General features: G+C 40.1%; 1 protein-coding gene across 11 annotated transcripts in view; it reads left to right on the top strand.

Moving 5' to 3' along the window:
* Window positions 1-15,298, top strand: part of Tp53bp1 (tumor protein p53 binding protein 1) — a 96,224-nt gene extending 80,926 nt beyond the window's left edge. For 6 of the 11 annotated variants that reach the window (XM_013358133.4, XM_021726226.3, XM_021726216.3 and 3 more), the window contains 10 exons: window positions 996-1,267; window positions 1,900-2,049; window positions 2,340-2,770; window positions 5,893-6,084; window positions 6,491-6,706; window positions 8,414-8,629; window positions 12,179-12,273; window positions 13,197-13,396; window positions 13,935-14,080; window positions 14,942-15,298. In XM_013358133.4, coding sequence (XP_013213587.1) covers window positions 996-1,267; window positions 1,900-2,049; window positions 2,340-2,770; window positions 5,893-6,084; window positions 6,491-6,706; window positions 8,414-8,629; window positions 12,179-12,273; window positions 13,197-13,396; window positions 13,935-14,080; window positions 14,942-15,129 — 2,106 coding nt within the window. In that variant the 3' untranslated portion in view covers window positions 15,130-15,298. Of the gene's footprint in view, window positions 1-995; window positions 1,268-1,899; window positions 2,050-2,339; window positions 2,771-5,892; window positions 6,085-6,490; window positions 6,707-8,413; window positions 8,630-11,367; window positions 11,536-12,178; window positions 12,274-13,196; window positions 13,464-13,934; window positions 14,081-14,941 lie in introns of those variants that run through there. The other 5 variants (XM_040274205.2, XM_078049700.1, XR_013438814.1 and 2 more) reach the window with 4 other exon arrangements.
* Window positions 15,299-15,381: the final 83 nt, after the last annotated feature.

The raw sequence follows: 15,381 nt of genomic DNA on the forward strand, positions 1-15,381 counted from the left end.
GGAGTTTAGCCTCAGAAGGCTTAAAACTAGGCTCTATGCAGCCACTACCAGCCTATTAAAGTGGGAATGTGAGATGAAGCCAAATTGACATTCTTTGTTCCCCTCGTACTGAAAACTCAGAGATTGATTACAATCATTTCAGTCTTCATTTTTCCTACAGTAATAACCATTTTTAGTCCATTTTTTACTAAAATTGTCTGCTTTCTTGATCACTTATTGAAAGGTAATATAGAAAAATCATGTTAAAAAGTGTGTAATAAATGCTGCCCACTGTTTGTGTTTGTTTGGATTTTTTTTAATTGTAGATGGACACAATACATTCATTTTATTTATTTTTTTAATGTGGTGCTGAGGATTGAATCCAGTGTCTCACACGTGCTAGGCAAGTGCTCTACCACCGAGCTACAACTCCAACCCCTGCCCACTGTTAGTGAAATACTTGGAAGGACTCCTAATGACCCATTTTCTCCTCTAACCTACCTACCTACCTCCTTGCTTTTCTTCACTAAGGAAATTACCACTGTCTTCTAGTTTAGAATTTTTGCTAGGCACAAAAGGTTGCAAACTTTTCCAATAAAAAGATAACAGCTCAGTATAAAGGTTTCTTTCTTCTTATTATTTGCTATCTTTACTTTTTATTGAGATTTCATATATACCCAGTAAAATGAACAGATCCTAAGCATTGAGTGACCTTTGATTTTTTTTTTTTCCCCTTTAGAGACAGGATCTTGCTAAGGAGTTAGATGCCCAGGCTAGCCTGAAACTTGCAGTCTTCCTCCTTTAGCCTTCCAAGTATCTGAGATTTCAGGAGTTCTGACAATTTTATGTAACTACTACTCAAAATAGATACAGAACATTTCTATTATTTCAGAAAGTTCCCTCCTGATTTTCACTTTTCTGAATTGAAATTTCTTGCTCTCTAGGATTTTCAAACCATCACATTGGCACTGTTACTCTGCTTTCTTTTAGCTTTTGTATCCATTTCTTCTTTGCAGGAGACTGAAGAACCAATTGTAGAGTGTCAGGAGTGTGAAACTGAAGTTTCCCCTTCACAGACGGGGGGTTCCTCAGGTGATCTGGGGGATATCAGCTCCTTCTCCTCAAAGGCATCCAGTTTACACCGGACGTCAAGTGGGACAAGTCTTTCAGCCATGCACAGCAGTGGCAGTTCAGGGAGAGGAGCCGGACCACTCAAAGGAAAAACCAGTGGGACAGAACCTGCAGATTTTGCCTTACCCAGCTCTCGAGGAGGCCCAGGAAAACTGAGGTGCAGACAGGGTCTCCCAAGAGATAGTCACAGCAGGGGCAGGGTTGCTGACATTCTAATATCACAAGAAAAGGGGAGTAATGGGAAATCCCTGTCTTCGATTTAGGATGAATTGACTTCGTCTTCATCTCCATTTATTCCTTTCCTATTTGGGGTTTGTATGGGAGGAGCCCTGGGGAAAGTAGATTTTGTTGGCAAAGAAGCCCTTGAGAAAATATAGAAAACAGGTGAGGGAACTTTGGGAATGCTGGGCAGTTGCTTCTACCACCCCTGTATTCTGCAGCCAACCCACATTTTGGTTGGGAAAACAGGAAGTTTGGGATGGTGGCCCCACTTGATGTATCTCTTAGCTTTTTTTTTTTTTTTTTTTTTTAATCCTTTGAAGGGCAGAAATGGGTGTGCTGGTTTTAAGGGCAGCAGTAGGAAGTTTTGTCAGGAGGGAGTAGACATTCATACAGGAAGATGTCCTTCATTTGTTATCTCAAACTTTGAACTCTCTGGCTGAGATTTTGGTGGTGGATGTGTGAACCACCTTTCTGCTGCCCTAGCACATGTAGATTGGTTGGAGGGCCACGGGGAGACTATGAAGGAGGATCCAGGTACTATCAGACTAACCTGTCTTCATTCTCTAGTCCTAGAAAAGGGGTCAGTCAGACAGGGGCGCCGGTGTGTGAGGAGGATGGTGATGCAGGCCTTGGCATCAGACAGGGAGGGAAAGCTCCAGTCACGCCACGTGGGCGCGGGCGAAGGGGCCGCCCACCTTCTCGGACTACTGGAACCAGGTACCCGGGTAGTGTGAGATAAATTTAGTCTGTGACTTGTTCAGAAAATAATAGGAATAGAGAGAAGATGGGAGTAGAGAGTGTGTGGGGTATTCAGAGGGAGAAGAGGGTCCCATGCTGACTGGGAAGTGGGCAGAGTGAGACCATGAGAGCCCGGGTGTACTTATGCCTGTAATAAGGTTGATAAAGAATGGGCTACCCAGAACCATAGACAAAGGAGTGGGGAAATTGGTAGATATGAACTTCTGTCTTATATTCACTGCCTTTTTCTGTCTCTTTTATTTCTTTAGAGAAACAGTTGTGCCTGGCCCATTGGGCATAGAGGACATTTCACCCAGCATGTCACCAGATGATAAATCCTTCACCCGAATTGTGCCCCGTGTGCCAGATTCTACGAGGCGAGCAGACCTGGGTGCTAGCGCTTTGCGTCGTAGTGATTCTCCAGAGATTCCTTTCCAGGCTGCTACTGGCTCCTCTGATGGCTTAGATGCATCCTCTCCAGGAAACAGCTTTGTAGGGCTCCGTGTTGTAGCCAAGTGGTCATCCAATGGCTATTTTTACTCTGGGAAAATCACACGAGATGTTGGAGCTGGGAAGTATAAATTGCTCTTTGATGATGGGTACGAGTGTGATGTGTTGGGCAAAGACATTCTTTTGTGTGACCCCATCCCGCTTGATACCGAAGTGACGGCTCTCTCGGAGGATGAGTATTTCAGTGCAGGTAATAAACTAGATCTACAGATCTAGTTCTGTAGAGATTGTGCCCTAAGACTGTCTATATTCTATTGTGTCAGTAATTACCAAGACATCTCCTCCAACCTATTTCCTTTTCTAGGATCTCTAAAGTCAGAGAGTCCATTACTATGAAACAGTTTATTCTTACCACTTGGTTTTTTGTTTGTTGCATTTTTTAAATAAACTTTTTGGAATAATTTTAGAGAAAAATTACAATGTACAGAACGCTGATAGCACAAAGTTCCTGTGTACCCTCTATCCAGCTTTCTTTATTGTTAGCATCTTAAATTGGCATGACACATTTGTCAGAAACGAATGTTAGTTCCATACTATTAACTAAACTTCACACTTTACATGGTTTTCACCAGCTTTTCTTTCATGTCCTTTTTCTGTTTCAGGATTTAATCCAGGATATCACATTATTTTTAGCTATCATGTTTTCCTTTGTTCACATCTGATTTGTGGCAATGTCTGTCTTGTTTTTCATGACCTTGACAGTTTTGAGAGTACTAGACAGGTATTTTATAGAATGTTCCCCAGTTTGGGTTGTCTAATATTTTCTCATTAGCCTGGATTTATAGGATTTTTTTGTTTGCTTATTTTGGTACTGGGAATTGAACCCAGGCACTTTACCACTCAGTTACATCCCCAATCCTTTTTATTTTTTTATTTATTTGGAGACAAGGTCTTTCTAAGTTATTGAGGCCTTGCTAAGTTGCCAGTGTTGGCCTTGAACTGGTGATCCTCCTGTTTCAATCTTCTGGGACACTGGGATTATAGACAACGCACTATGATACCTTGCTTAGTTACGGATTTTTTATAAGAATGTTAAAGAGCTGAAGTACCCTTTCACCATATCATATGGGAGCCAAGGGAGATATATGACATGACTGGTGATGTTAATCTGTATCACTGGTTATGGTGACATTTGTCAGAGTTCTGCACTTTCAGTATTAGTGTTTTTCATTTCCATATTCTGTTCTTTCACCACTGACTTTTAAACTTGCTACTTGTTTTGATAGGAACTTGGTAGGTGAATGTGGCAAGTACATTCAGATCTTTTAACCCAGGAAGAGGTTGTTAGTGCTTTGTTTGCATGCTTGACTTCAACTGCTGTTTGGTATTTGAAGAATGGTGCTGCTTCTTATTTTTGTAGAAGCCAATATTATTGTTGGTGAGGGATTTGAATGTGTGTTTACTATTTCACGAGCTAAGTTTTGAATATATTGGCTTCTCTGAACTAATTTGGGGATGCTTGTTTTTGTTTTTGTTTTGTTTTTTTTTCATTTAAAAACATTCTGACTGAGGATTTTCTTGACATGGATTGGGATATAATGGGGAAAGCTGTCTTTCTGTTGCAGTCTTCCGAGCTCTCTCATATTTGGAATTCCCTGAGTATTGCTGTTTGGCCCTTTATTTGTGTTAATTTTGGATAACATCATCAGCTGTATGAGGCATCATTTAGGAGCATCACATAGATTGGGGGTCTTTTATGATCTTTGATTCACAATATGGATCAAATGCATTTTTGTTCTTTGAAGGACAAAGCCCCTGTTAGGAGCTCACTTTTGGCCCTTTTAAGACAAATTCAATTTAGTATCCATAGTGAATAATGGCAGTAAGGGGTAGGGACTCTGTTCCATTTATTGAGTCTGTCTTCTATTGTCAACACTAGATTGCTTCTAGTAGTAGTAGTTCTCCATTAGTTTAAATGTATTTTTGGCTTTGGGCTTCTTTGTCTTTTTGAGTTGATCTCTGTGACTTAGTTTGGTGATAGAGATTGAAGCTAGGAGATGAATAAACAAGGGGAATGATTCTGTACTTTTTTCCTTGGTGAGATTCTGGGTTTCTTCAACACAAGTTAATTGGAGAGAAAAAAAATTGTTTATAGGAGTGAAAAAAATTGTTTATAGGAGTGAAAAATGTTAACAGTAAGTCCTTGTTTTTTTTTTTTTTTTTTGTCTTTTGTACTGGAGATTGAATCCAGGGGCACTTTACCACTGAGCCATGTTCTCATCCCTTTTTTTTTTTTTTTAATTTTAAGCCAGGGCTTAGCTAAGTACTGAGGCTGGCTGGGAACTTAAAATCCTTCTGCCTCAGCCTCCTGAGTAGCTGGGGTTACAGGCTTGTACTACCACACCTGGCTCAATAATGCCTTGTTTTTGTTTTATATGTGGTATGTATATGCTGTAGATTATTGATTGATAGAGGGGAAGAGGTATTTGTAACATAATTGGAAATAGGCCTTACCTAAAATCACACAGCAAAATTAGACCTAGGCTCAGGTCTGCTTGAATTCTAGTCCTTTTTCCTTTTATGCCCCATATTGTGTACCCCAAACCTAAGGTTCTGAATCAGAGCAAGAACAGGAAAGTAGTTAACGGGGAGGAAAACTTAGGTAGAAGAAAGAGGATTTACTTTTTTCTTTTCTTTACTGTGTATCTCTATTCTGATTTTGCTACACAGCAAACACACACTTACACATGCTTTTTTTACAATAATGTCATTTTTCTGTTTTTTTTTTCTTGTACTGTAGATTGAATCCAGGGGTGCTTATTCACTGAGCTATATCTCCGATCCTTTTTATTTTTTATTTTAATACTCTCTAAGTTGCTTATTAGGTCCTTGCTAAGTTGCTGAGGCTGGCTTTAAACTTGTGATCCTCCTGTCTCGGCCTCCCTAGTCACTGGGATTATAGGCCTTCACCACTGTAAAGCTTATTTTTCATCTACAACTTAACATAAGACATAACCACTCAGCTTCCAAAGAAACCATAATGGAAAGGTTTAGTAAGTTACAATGGAGTTGTTAAGAAACCGCATGCCATTTCACTTGAAGGGAACCATTTGAACCACTAACAATCCATAAAAGTGGCTTCGAGAAGCTTCAGTTTATTTCATAACTGAAATTTTTCTTAATCCTATAGTAGTAGCTAAGTATGTCCTAAGTGTTACTGTTTGGAATTCACAACTGGAATTCTGTTAAATCTTAACATTAAGAGTCACTATTGGATCTCTGAGTTCCCTGACTCAGGCCTGCCTTGCCTTTTGAGAGGATGCTAAGCAGCTCAAAACAACATCAGGCTTCTTTTATGTTTTTACCCTCCAGGAGTGGTGAAAGGGCATAGGAAGGAGTCTGGGGAGCTGTACTATAGCATTGAAAAAGAAGGCCAAAGGAAGTGGTATAAGCGAATGGCTGTCATCCTGTCCTTGGAGCAAGGAAACAGGCTTAGAGAGCAATATGGACTTGGCCCATATGAGGCAGTGACACCTCTCACAAAGGCAGCAGACATCAGTTTAGGTAAGGCCTTTGCTTTTTGAACAACTGCCTGTGGGACCTTTGCACTGCTTAAAGAGGGAGGAGTGGTTTAGAGCCATCAGCAGTGTTTCCTTAACTTCTTTCAGTATGTGGCTTATCAGATGGTGATGAGCTCTCATTTCCTGGAGAACTGTTCCCTCATCTGTTTCCTTCCCAGTACCAAATAGTCCTTAGGTTTTTCTGGTCTCTCCAGTTGTAGAGGGGATGAAACACATCTCAGTCATGACAAAGACTGAACAGGAAATAAGATGGCCTTAAAAAAGAGGCTTCCTGCCTCTTATGGAGGTGGGGAAAAGGCACTTTGGCATCTAAACCAGGTTCTTCTCAGGTTCTTGGAATTCAGGCCTAGACCACTTGATTTGACTGATCTTTGGCTTATCCTCTGTAGACAATTTGGTGGAAGGTAAGCGGAAACGGCGCAGTAACATCAGCTCTCCAGCTACTCCCACTGCCTCCAGCAGCAGCAGCACAACCCCTACCCGGAAGATCACAGAAAGTCCTCGGGCCTCCATGGGTGTTCCCTCAGGCAAAAGAAAACTTATCACTTCTGAAGAAGAAAGGTCCCCTGCCAAGCGAGGCCGCAAGTCCACCACTGTAAAACCTGGTGAGCCCTTCATTTTGTCTCATTTCCCTCAGCAGATGATAGCAGAATGCCGAATCTGGTGCTGAAGAGATGTAGCCTAATACCTGGCAATGGCACTTCTGTCCTAGTTATAGTGGTTGGGTTCCATAAGCCTATATGTGGTAATAGAGGTGGTTAACTGCATCCCCTGTCCCCTTATACTCAACAGAGTTCAAGTGGGGTTAAATAGGAGGGGAGGACTTGATAACAAACATTCATTGACTCCTGTTTGGGTTCTTGAAGGGAAAGGAATACTGAATTTTAAGCAGAATCAAATCAGGTGAGATCTCTTTCTTTGCATCATCTTCTGTCTCCTAGGAATTCTGCTCCCATCTCTGCTGCTCAGACTTTCTCAGACTTCATATTGAAGGTTTACCTCAGCCTGTGTCTCCGTTCTGCCTACTTTCTTCTAAGCAACCCCTTTCTAGTAGCTTATGTTCAGTGTTGAGAGGAGTTCAATCCATATGTTGTGTACTGATTCTCGGCAATGGCTGGCTGAGACCTGTGAAATAATTTTGGAAACAAGTCCTCAGTCTGCCCTGATGGGATTCTCATGCCAGTGCACTGATGAAATTCCGCTGGTTGTTACCATGTCCAGGCAGCAGAACTTTTGTTTCCTGTGTGTTTGTTTTGTGTTATCTCCTTGTCTGTCTAGCACCACTACTGTGTTTTGAGGTATTTAAAAACAATAGCATCAGCAGCTAACTTTTATTGAATATTTACTGTGTGAGGCATGGAGCCTGCTTCCCATGTATTTCCTCAGGTGTAATCCTTTGAAATATAGATGTTAGAATTTGTTTTCCAGTTGAAGAATCTGAGGCACAGAGAACTTGGCTAATTTTCCCAAAGTAAACCAGGATTCAAACTCAGGCAGCCTTGATTTCAGAGTCCAGCCTTGTTCATGTGATATCATATTGCCTCTGAGACTGTTCTCTTGCTGCTGGTTTTATTTTAGGGAGGCATGCATGACCTGTCTGTCATCTTAGCCTCCTAGCAAACCTGTGATTCAACTTCTCCAGGTCAGGTATCTGCTTTCTTCTCAAGGACTTGACTGGGGCACTTTATAGCATGGGTGTTCTGGGAGTCCTAGACTGACTGGTTCACTTAACATACCCAGGTGTTGGAAACTAGGAGTTAAGACAGGGTATTTTGATGTGGCTTCATCTACATGTAAAAGCACTTTACTATCAAGTATTCTCTGCACCATTCTGGTAAGGGTCAGATATGGGGGGGTGGGAGAATTTCTGGGCACTGTTCTTGGTAATAAAAAAACCCTTTTTTTTTTTAAAGGCTGCTTCAAAATATCACATGTCCTGGGGGAAGTCAGAACACTGGGCAATGAAAATGGGCTGAAGACTTCTGCTTTTCACTCTTAACAACTCCTTGTTTCTATTAGAACCACCTCTTAACTTCAGATGGCCAAAATGTATGGTTTGGATACGTAAAAACATACTAGCGATTTTCACTTACAAAAACAGTGTACTATACATTGTCATGGCTATGTAAAATTTAACTCTAAATTTCTCTTCATTGTAATTTGACCCTATGTTGTTGGCCATTTAGAGTGCTTGGCTGTAGTAACAGTATTTGGGTCATAGCTCAGAAACATTCTTTAGGGCATGGCCTACCCATCAGATCATGCTTGGTGCTAGGGCCTTTATATCACCTAATACCTGTGCTCTTTTCCAGGTGCAGTGGGGGCAGGAGAGTTTATGAGCCCCTGTGAGAGTGGAGACAACACAGGTGAACCTTCTGCCCTGGAAGAGCAGAGAGGACCTTTACCCCTCAACAAAAGCTTGTTTTTGGGCTATGCCTTTCTCCTCACCATGGCCACAACCAGTGACAAGTTGGCCAGCCGCTCCAAATTATCAGATGGTCCTACAGGAAGCAGTGAGGAAGAAGAGGGTAAGGCCCTAGAAAGCCCTAGGGACTCTGACTTGAATGTTTTCTTCATTTTCATTCACTTTATGTGCTGGTTGGTCCCCTACTGAGGCATGGCAGGGGCTGGGCAAGTGGCAATTAGGATCTTGGATAAGGAACTGAAAATTAATTTGTGTCCTGCTTCTTGGTTTATAGTTTCCACAGAATTCCTCTCAGTGAATAGTTCCTCAAAAGAATCCTGGTAAACAGATGGGTGATAGATTTTTTTTGTCATCTGTTTTACATATAAGGAAACAAGCTGAAAGTGGTTAAATAATTGTATTTTGTATATAATGATGGCAGACTTGGAATTAGAACCAAGTGGTCACTTTATCTTCCTGCTGCCATCCAAGTCAGTCATGAATGCCCTACCATCTTTTCTAATTGTGTTCTAGGAACAATTTCTAGAGGAAACTCAAATTCGTGAATCTTATTCTCTTGAGGTCTAAGTTTAAGACTGGGAGTGTGTGTGCTGCCCAGTGCCCAGGATAATTTGAGAGAAATAGCTTCTAGGCTTTTTTTAGCTCTCGTATTTTTATTTAACTGTAAACTAAATTTATATAGTTGTCACTTTGTGTTTTGGGTGAAGGTTGAAAAGAGGAGAGGTAAAATTTATTTCATTATTCCGACAAGTATGTGATCTATGAGAGAATGAACAGATATAAGTGTGTACTCTACTGTAAGTAACTGATAGTATCCAAATGTGTCTGTCAAGGCTAAAGGACTAGACAGAATGATGGTTTTACAAGTCAGAGCCCTAATGTTGAGTCTTACAAGAGTTGAAATTAGGGAATGTGGTTGAAATAAAAGAGCATTAAAGATCTGTGATTATTGGTATTTCAGGTGTGTAGATGACTTTCTTAATTTGCCAAAACTTCTCACCAACTGCAGCCATGTGGACAAGGACATGGGAAGAGTGATCAGAAAGTTGAAATTAGGATTTATGCTATTTGGAAGGTGCACAGAGAGGCTGTAGATAGAGATGCTCTGGAGCAGGGAACTTGGGTTTTGGGAACAAGTATAATTAATGTATGGGATTTTCAAGTGTCCCGTGTGTGAAGCCTAGTTTGTCTTACAAAATTCAGATATTTATCTTATGGGAGATAAACAAGGTATATTAGGAGTTTCCTAGCCAAGAATTTAGTTTTACTTTGATCACAAACATTGATCAGATATTTGGGAAGTCCCTTGAGGATTCTGTGTAAAGGTGTGTCCTGGAATTAAAACAATGTTGTCTTTTTTTATTTTTGCTTTCACAATATTGCTGTAATAAATTCTAAGCCCTTTCCTAAAGTAGCACTTTACAAGATTATACTACAGATGTTTTGTTACTTGGCACAGCATAGTCAAAAAGACTAACTTTGGTATGAGATCAGGCTGTTTCTTCAGTTCCCTAAAACTCTGTATGCCTGTGTTGAGACCTAACAAACTCTACTCAACAAAAATTAAATGAAGAGGAATTTGAAGGTTTTTATTTTTTACTTAGAAAGTGCAGTAATTTTATGCATTAGTTTTATGTTGGTTCCTTCATACTTATCCCAAGAGCACCAGAGTCCTTGATTTTTTTTGCAAATGAGAAAGCTTAAGGTTACCTTTATCTCAAGAAGGCTGAAGATAGCAAAGGATCATTTTAGTATAACTATTACAGGTGGCACACACCTGTAATCCCAGCTACTTGGGAGGCTGGGGCAGGAGTATATCAAGTTGGAGGCCAGTGTAGGCAACTTAGCAAGACCCTGTCTCAAAAAATAAAATAAAAAGGTGGGGATATAGCTCAGTGGTAGAGCACTTGCCTTGCGTGTGTGAGGCCCACGTTCCATACCCTGTACCACAAAGAAAAAAGGAAAAAGAAAAAACATTCTCTGCTGAATTAATAGTTTTTAAGAAACTATGTGTGATAGATATTATAGATAAACAGAAATTATTTGATGCCAGTTTATAACAGGAAGTTGGTAAAATATTTAAGTTCATCTTATGAAATGGTATTAATGAGTTAGGAATATGGTCCTTGGTTTTGTTAGATGGCATATCATCAAGGATCATCAAACACAGGCATTGACTCTGGAGTTGAGTTTATTTTGTAGTCTTATCCTCGTTCTAGATAGTGGAATTGGAATTGAGATCCAAATTTTAGTCTCAAGAAATATAAGAAACTGTTATGGGGAATTAAAATATAAATGGATCAGGACTGGAATCAGATATAAAATAAAAAGAAGTCTTGAGAATCTCGAGTCAAGGACCATGAAAAGTGTCAGCAGAGACTCAGTGTCTTGGTGCTAAAGATTGTGACATAATACATTAGCAAAAGGATGCTATGACAAAGCTGTGTTCTGAATTTCTTATAACCATTTAGTTTCTAGTTTGGGTTTTCATTTTGAAAAGAATGTATACAGTGTGGAATCAAGAAAAAAAGCAGTGAAAGTGAACAGGCTGTTCTGTCACACCTGGGATGGGCCATCACCACCACCTGATCAGCTCCAGCAGGCAGGGAGGTCTCCAAAGGGCATCTCTACAAGGGGTCTGCTCTACCAGGTTTTACTACTGGGGACAAGGGGGAAAGGGAGTGATCCTGGCATTGAACTTTATGCACTGGGTTGGGTTTTTTATTTGCGATAAAATTCAGTTAATTAGCACTTAATTTCCCAGAAATCCTAATTGACTAAAATCTCTAATGTCTTGCTTTTCTTTTCTTTTCTTTTTTAATGTGTTATTATATATGAGAGGAGCAGATGGCAAGAAAACAAGCTCAAATTAGATATTTGCTCAAAAGAAGCAATTTCTAATTGCCTAGGGTCATTACAGCTTCAGCCTCATCTCTCATATCTTCTACTTCACCCTCAAGACTGTAGAGCAGTCATTGATGTTCAGTGTCCTGAGGTACTTCAAGATCATCAAAGGTAGATAGTTTTCCATGAAAAGGTTGAAACAGGATTTTCTGATTAACCTTCACTTAATCAGTTAAAATTTTAAAACCATAATTTCTTTGTGCATTCTGGTTTACCAAAGTTTTAGTGTACAGGGGGTAAAAAAGGCTAATGAAGTGGGAATTTGAAGGCTTTATTTTATACAAAAAAAGATAATCAGCTATTCATCTCCACAGAACGCAGAACTAGAAGTGGGTGTAGTTTGCCACAAGATTTAGGGTAGACTTAAGGACAACTTTCTGATAGTACGGTTATTCAAATTAGAATAAGTCACTTGGGAAATGGTTACATTGTCTATTTCCATGAATAGTCCCTGATCCAAATCTTAGTGTGCAGGAACCTTTGATGATTTTAGGTCTAGGACCTACCTCCATTCCTCCTTTTCCCACTCCCTCCTGCTCTTGTCCCTTCTTTTTGGCAGCATTTTATAGGCCTCAAGACAGATTTCTTTCTGACTCATGGGGAAGCCCTTAACCTGTTTTTGGGGACACACTACTATGGAGATAGCTGGGGAGTAGAAAATGAGGCAGTCAGAAGCAGGCATAAAGTAGTAAATAAGAAACCAGCCAATTCAGTAACTATTACCTTGGTTATCTGTTTTTTTATATAGAATTTTTAGAAATTCCTCCTTTCAACAAGCAATACACAGAATCCCAGCTTCGAGCAGGAGCTGGCTATATCCTTGAAGATTTCAATGAAGCCCAGGTGAGGAGTCTTTTTGTGTAGCTGTCCAGTGTGGCAATAATGAAAGTCTGCTTTCTTTACTGAGAAAAGGCCTGAGAGGGTCCAGGAGGTTAGATTAAAATAGCCAGATTTCAGGAACTAGGAAACTGTCAAAACGTTGCATGAACCAGATGCAGTGGTAAAACGCTTGTAATCCCACCAATTTAGAAGTTGAGGCAGGGTGATTGCAAGTTCAAGACCAACCTGAACAACTTAGTGAGACAGTGTCTCAAAATAAAAAAAGAGCTAGGAATATAGCTCAGTAGTAGAGTGCCCTAGGTTCAATCCCCAGTACCCAAAAAGTGGGGAAAAAATGTCATTGCATAAAGTTTAGCTTTTATTCTGTATAAGGAAATGTATAGAAGTTGGATTAGTTAATGGCTCTGGTTCTTCTTCTGGGATAAAGCATATTGAAATGTATGTTTAATAGAAATCCCTTTCATGTTGTTGATTCTTACCTTAAAAGGACAAATATAGGGGCTGGGGTTGTGGCTCAGGGGTAGAGCGCTTGCCTAACATATGCAAGGCCCTGGGTTCAATCCTCAGCACCACATAAAATAGATAAATAAAATAAATGTATTGTGTCTCCAACTACAACTAAATAAATATATAACATATATATATACACAAATATATGTTACACACACAGATAAATATTATATATAATCTATCAAATACATGGGTTTTGGTTGTTCCTAAAAGGACTTTGGTCCTCAGATGAGAGTCAGGGAGAATGTTTAGGGAAGCATTTTGAGTTTTTGAGAAAAGTGGCCTCAGTCACAAGAACAGACTAAATCATATTTTGGAAGAATCTAAAAGTCTTCCAAGCTGTTCTCCATAGCTTATTAGAGTGAAGATCTTTCCATAGACATTGCCAGATCTATTGATTGTTCTGTTCCTTCCAGTGTAACACAGCCTACCAGTGTCTCCTAATTGCGGATCAACATTGTCGAACCCGGAAGTACTTTCTGTGCCTTGCCAGTGGGATTCCTTGTGTGTCTCATGTCTGGGTCCATGACAGTTGCCATGCCAACCAGCTTCAGAACTACCGTAATTATCTGCTGCCAGCTGGGTACAGCCTTGAGGAGCAAAAAATTCTGGATTGGTGAGTATTTGAGAGCCCATCCAGAGCTGAAGAGATAGGAAGACAGCAAGCTTTTGGAAGAATCTAGGTGAGAGAATAAACGTTTTTAGAAACTGGAATGTCTGTAGAATAAATTACAGAATTTGGACGTGAAGGGCTAGGAGCCCTTTGAACATGTGTGAGAATTTATATGTAGGTTCAATATTCCCAACCTATAAGGTCAGGAAACAAAGTTTTAAGTAAGCACTTAAAAAAAAAAAAAAAAAAAAAAAAAAAAAAAGCTCAGGCACATGATTCAGATTATTCCTAGCCCCTGGACAAAAATGGTAGTCAGAAGGGTAGGATCAGAAGGCCAGGGATCCTAGAGAATACACATGATTCAAAGAGGGAAGGGAAGGGAAGGGAAGGGAAGGGAAGTGGGTACCTTAATACAGGGCTGTTTTGAAAGAATTCAGATGTACCTGAGTTTCTTTGCAGAATGGCTGTTTGTTGGTCATTATCTGTCATGCTAAGATCCTTTCCAATTCCAAAGGGCTTGCTCTCTCTGAATCCTTCATAGGCAACCACGTGAAAACCCCTTCCAGAATCTCAAGGTACTCTTGGTATCAGATCAACAGCAGAACTTCCTGGAGCTCTGGTCTGAGATCCTCATGACTGGAGGGGCAGCCTCTGTGAAGCAGCACCATTCAAGTGCCCATAACAAAGGTACCAGAAAGTGTGTGTTTTGTTATTGTTCCAAGTACCCCACCATCTGTTGGGCCTGTGGTGTAATCTCAGTTTTGGTAATTTTCACCTCATCCATTTTTTTTTTTTTTCTTTTTTGGTACTGGGGATTGAACTCAGGGGCACTCAACCTCTGACCACATCCCCAGCCCCATTTTGAATTTTATTAGAGACAGGGTTTCACTGAATTACTTAGCATTTTGCCATTGCTGAGGCTGGCTTTGACTCGTGAGTCTCCTGTCTCAGCTTCCTGAGCCACTGGGATTACAGGAATGTGCCACCACACCCGGCTTTACCTTATCCATATTTCTAAGAGAAGAAAAGTACCACCATTAAGAGGTGTGTCAACATAAGTGAAGCACTGAGCTGTTCACACTTCTGTTTCCAGTAGTATATTTGTTAAAACATTTCTACAATGTCAGCATATTTTTTTTGGTTGTGATCAGGATTGTTTGACATAACAGGGCTTTACAGTTTGGGTAGACTATACATTTAATTTTTTTCTGTTGTTGATGGACCTTAATTTTATTTATTTATATGTGGTGCTGAGAATTGAACCCAGTGCCTCACACATTCTTAGGCAAGTGGTCTACCACTGAGCCACAACCCCAATCCACATCTTTTTTTTTTTTAAAGAGTTTTTTTTTAATATTTATTTTTCAGTTTTCGGTGGAAACATCTTTATTTTATTTTTATGTGGTGCTGAGGATTGAACCCAGCACCCATGCATGACAGGTGAGCGCGTTACTGCTTGAGCCATATCCCCAGCCCCCTACATCTGTCTTTTTAATGGAAGACTAAATTGGCATCCTTTCCTCATTCACTTTCCCCTACTCCTTGCAGATATTGCTTTAGGGGTATTTGATGTGGTGGTGACAGACCTCTCATGCCCAGCTTCGGTGCTGAAGTGTGCTGAAGCATTGCAGCTGCCTGTGGTGTCCCAAGAGTGGGTGATCCAGTGCCTCATTGTTGGGGAAAGAATTGGATTCAAGCAGCATCCAAAATATAAACACGATTATGTTTCTCACTAAAGATACTTGGTCTTACTGGTTTTATTCCCTGCTATTGTGGAGATTGTGTTTTAACCAGGTTTTAAATGTGTCTTGTGTGTAACTGGATTCTTTGCATGGATCTTGTATATAGTTTTATTTGCTGGACTTTTATGATAAAATAAATGTTGAATCTCTTTGGTTGTAGTAATTGGGATTTCTTCATCTGTGTCTTTGAGCCTAATCTCAGAATTAACAAGACAAACATAGTTATCTTTGGAGATTTTTAGGTTT

Source organism: Ictidomys tridecemlineatus, chromosome 5, assembly GCF_052094955.1.
Source record: "Ictidomys tridecemlineatus isolate mIctTri1 chromosome 5, mIctTri1.hap1, whole genome shotgun sequence".
In the NCBI taxonomy this organism is placed as follows: domain Eukaryota; kingdom Metazoa; phylum Chordata; class Mammalia; order Rodentia; family Sciuridae; genus Ictidomys; species Ictidomys tridecemlineatus.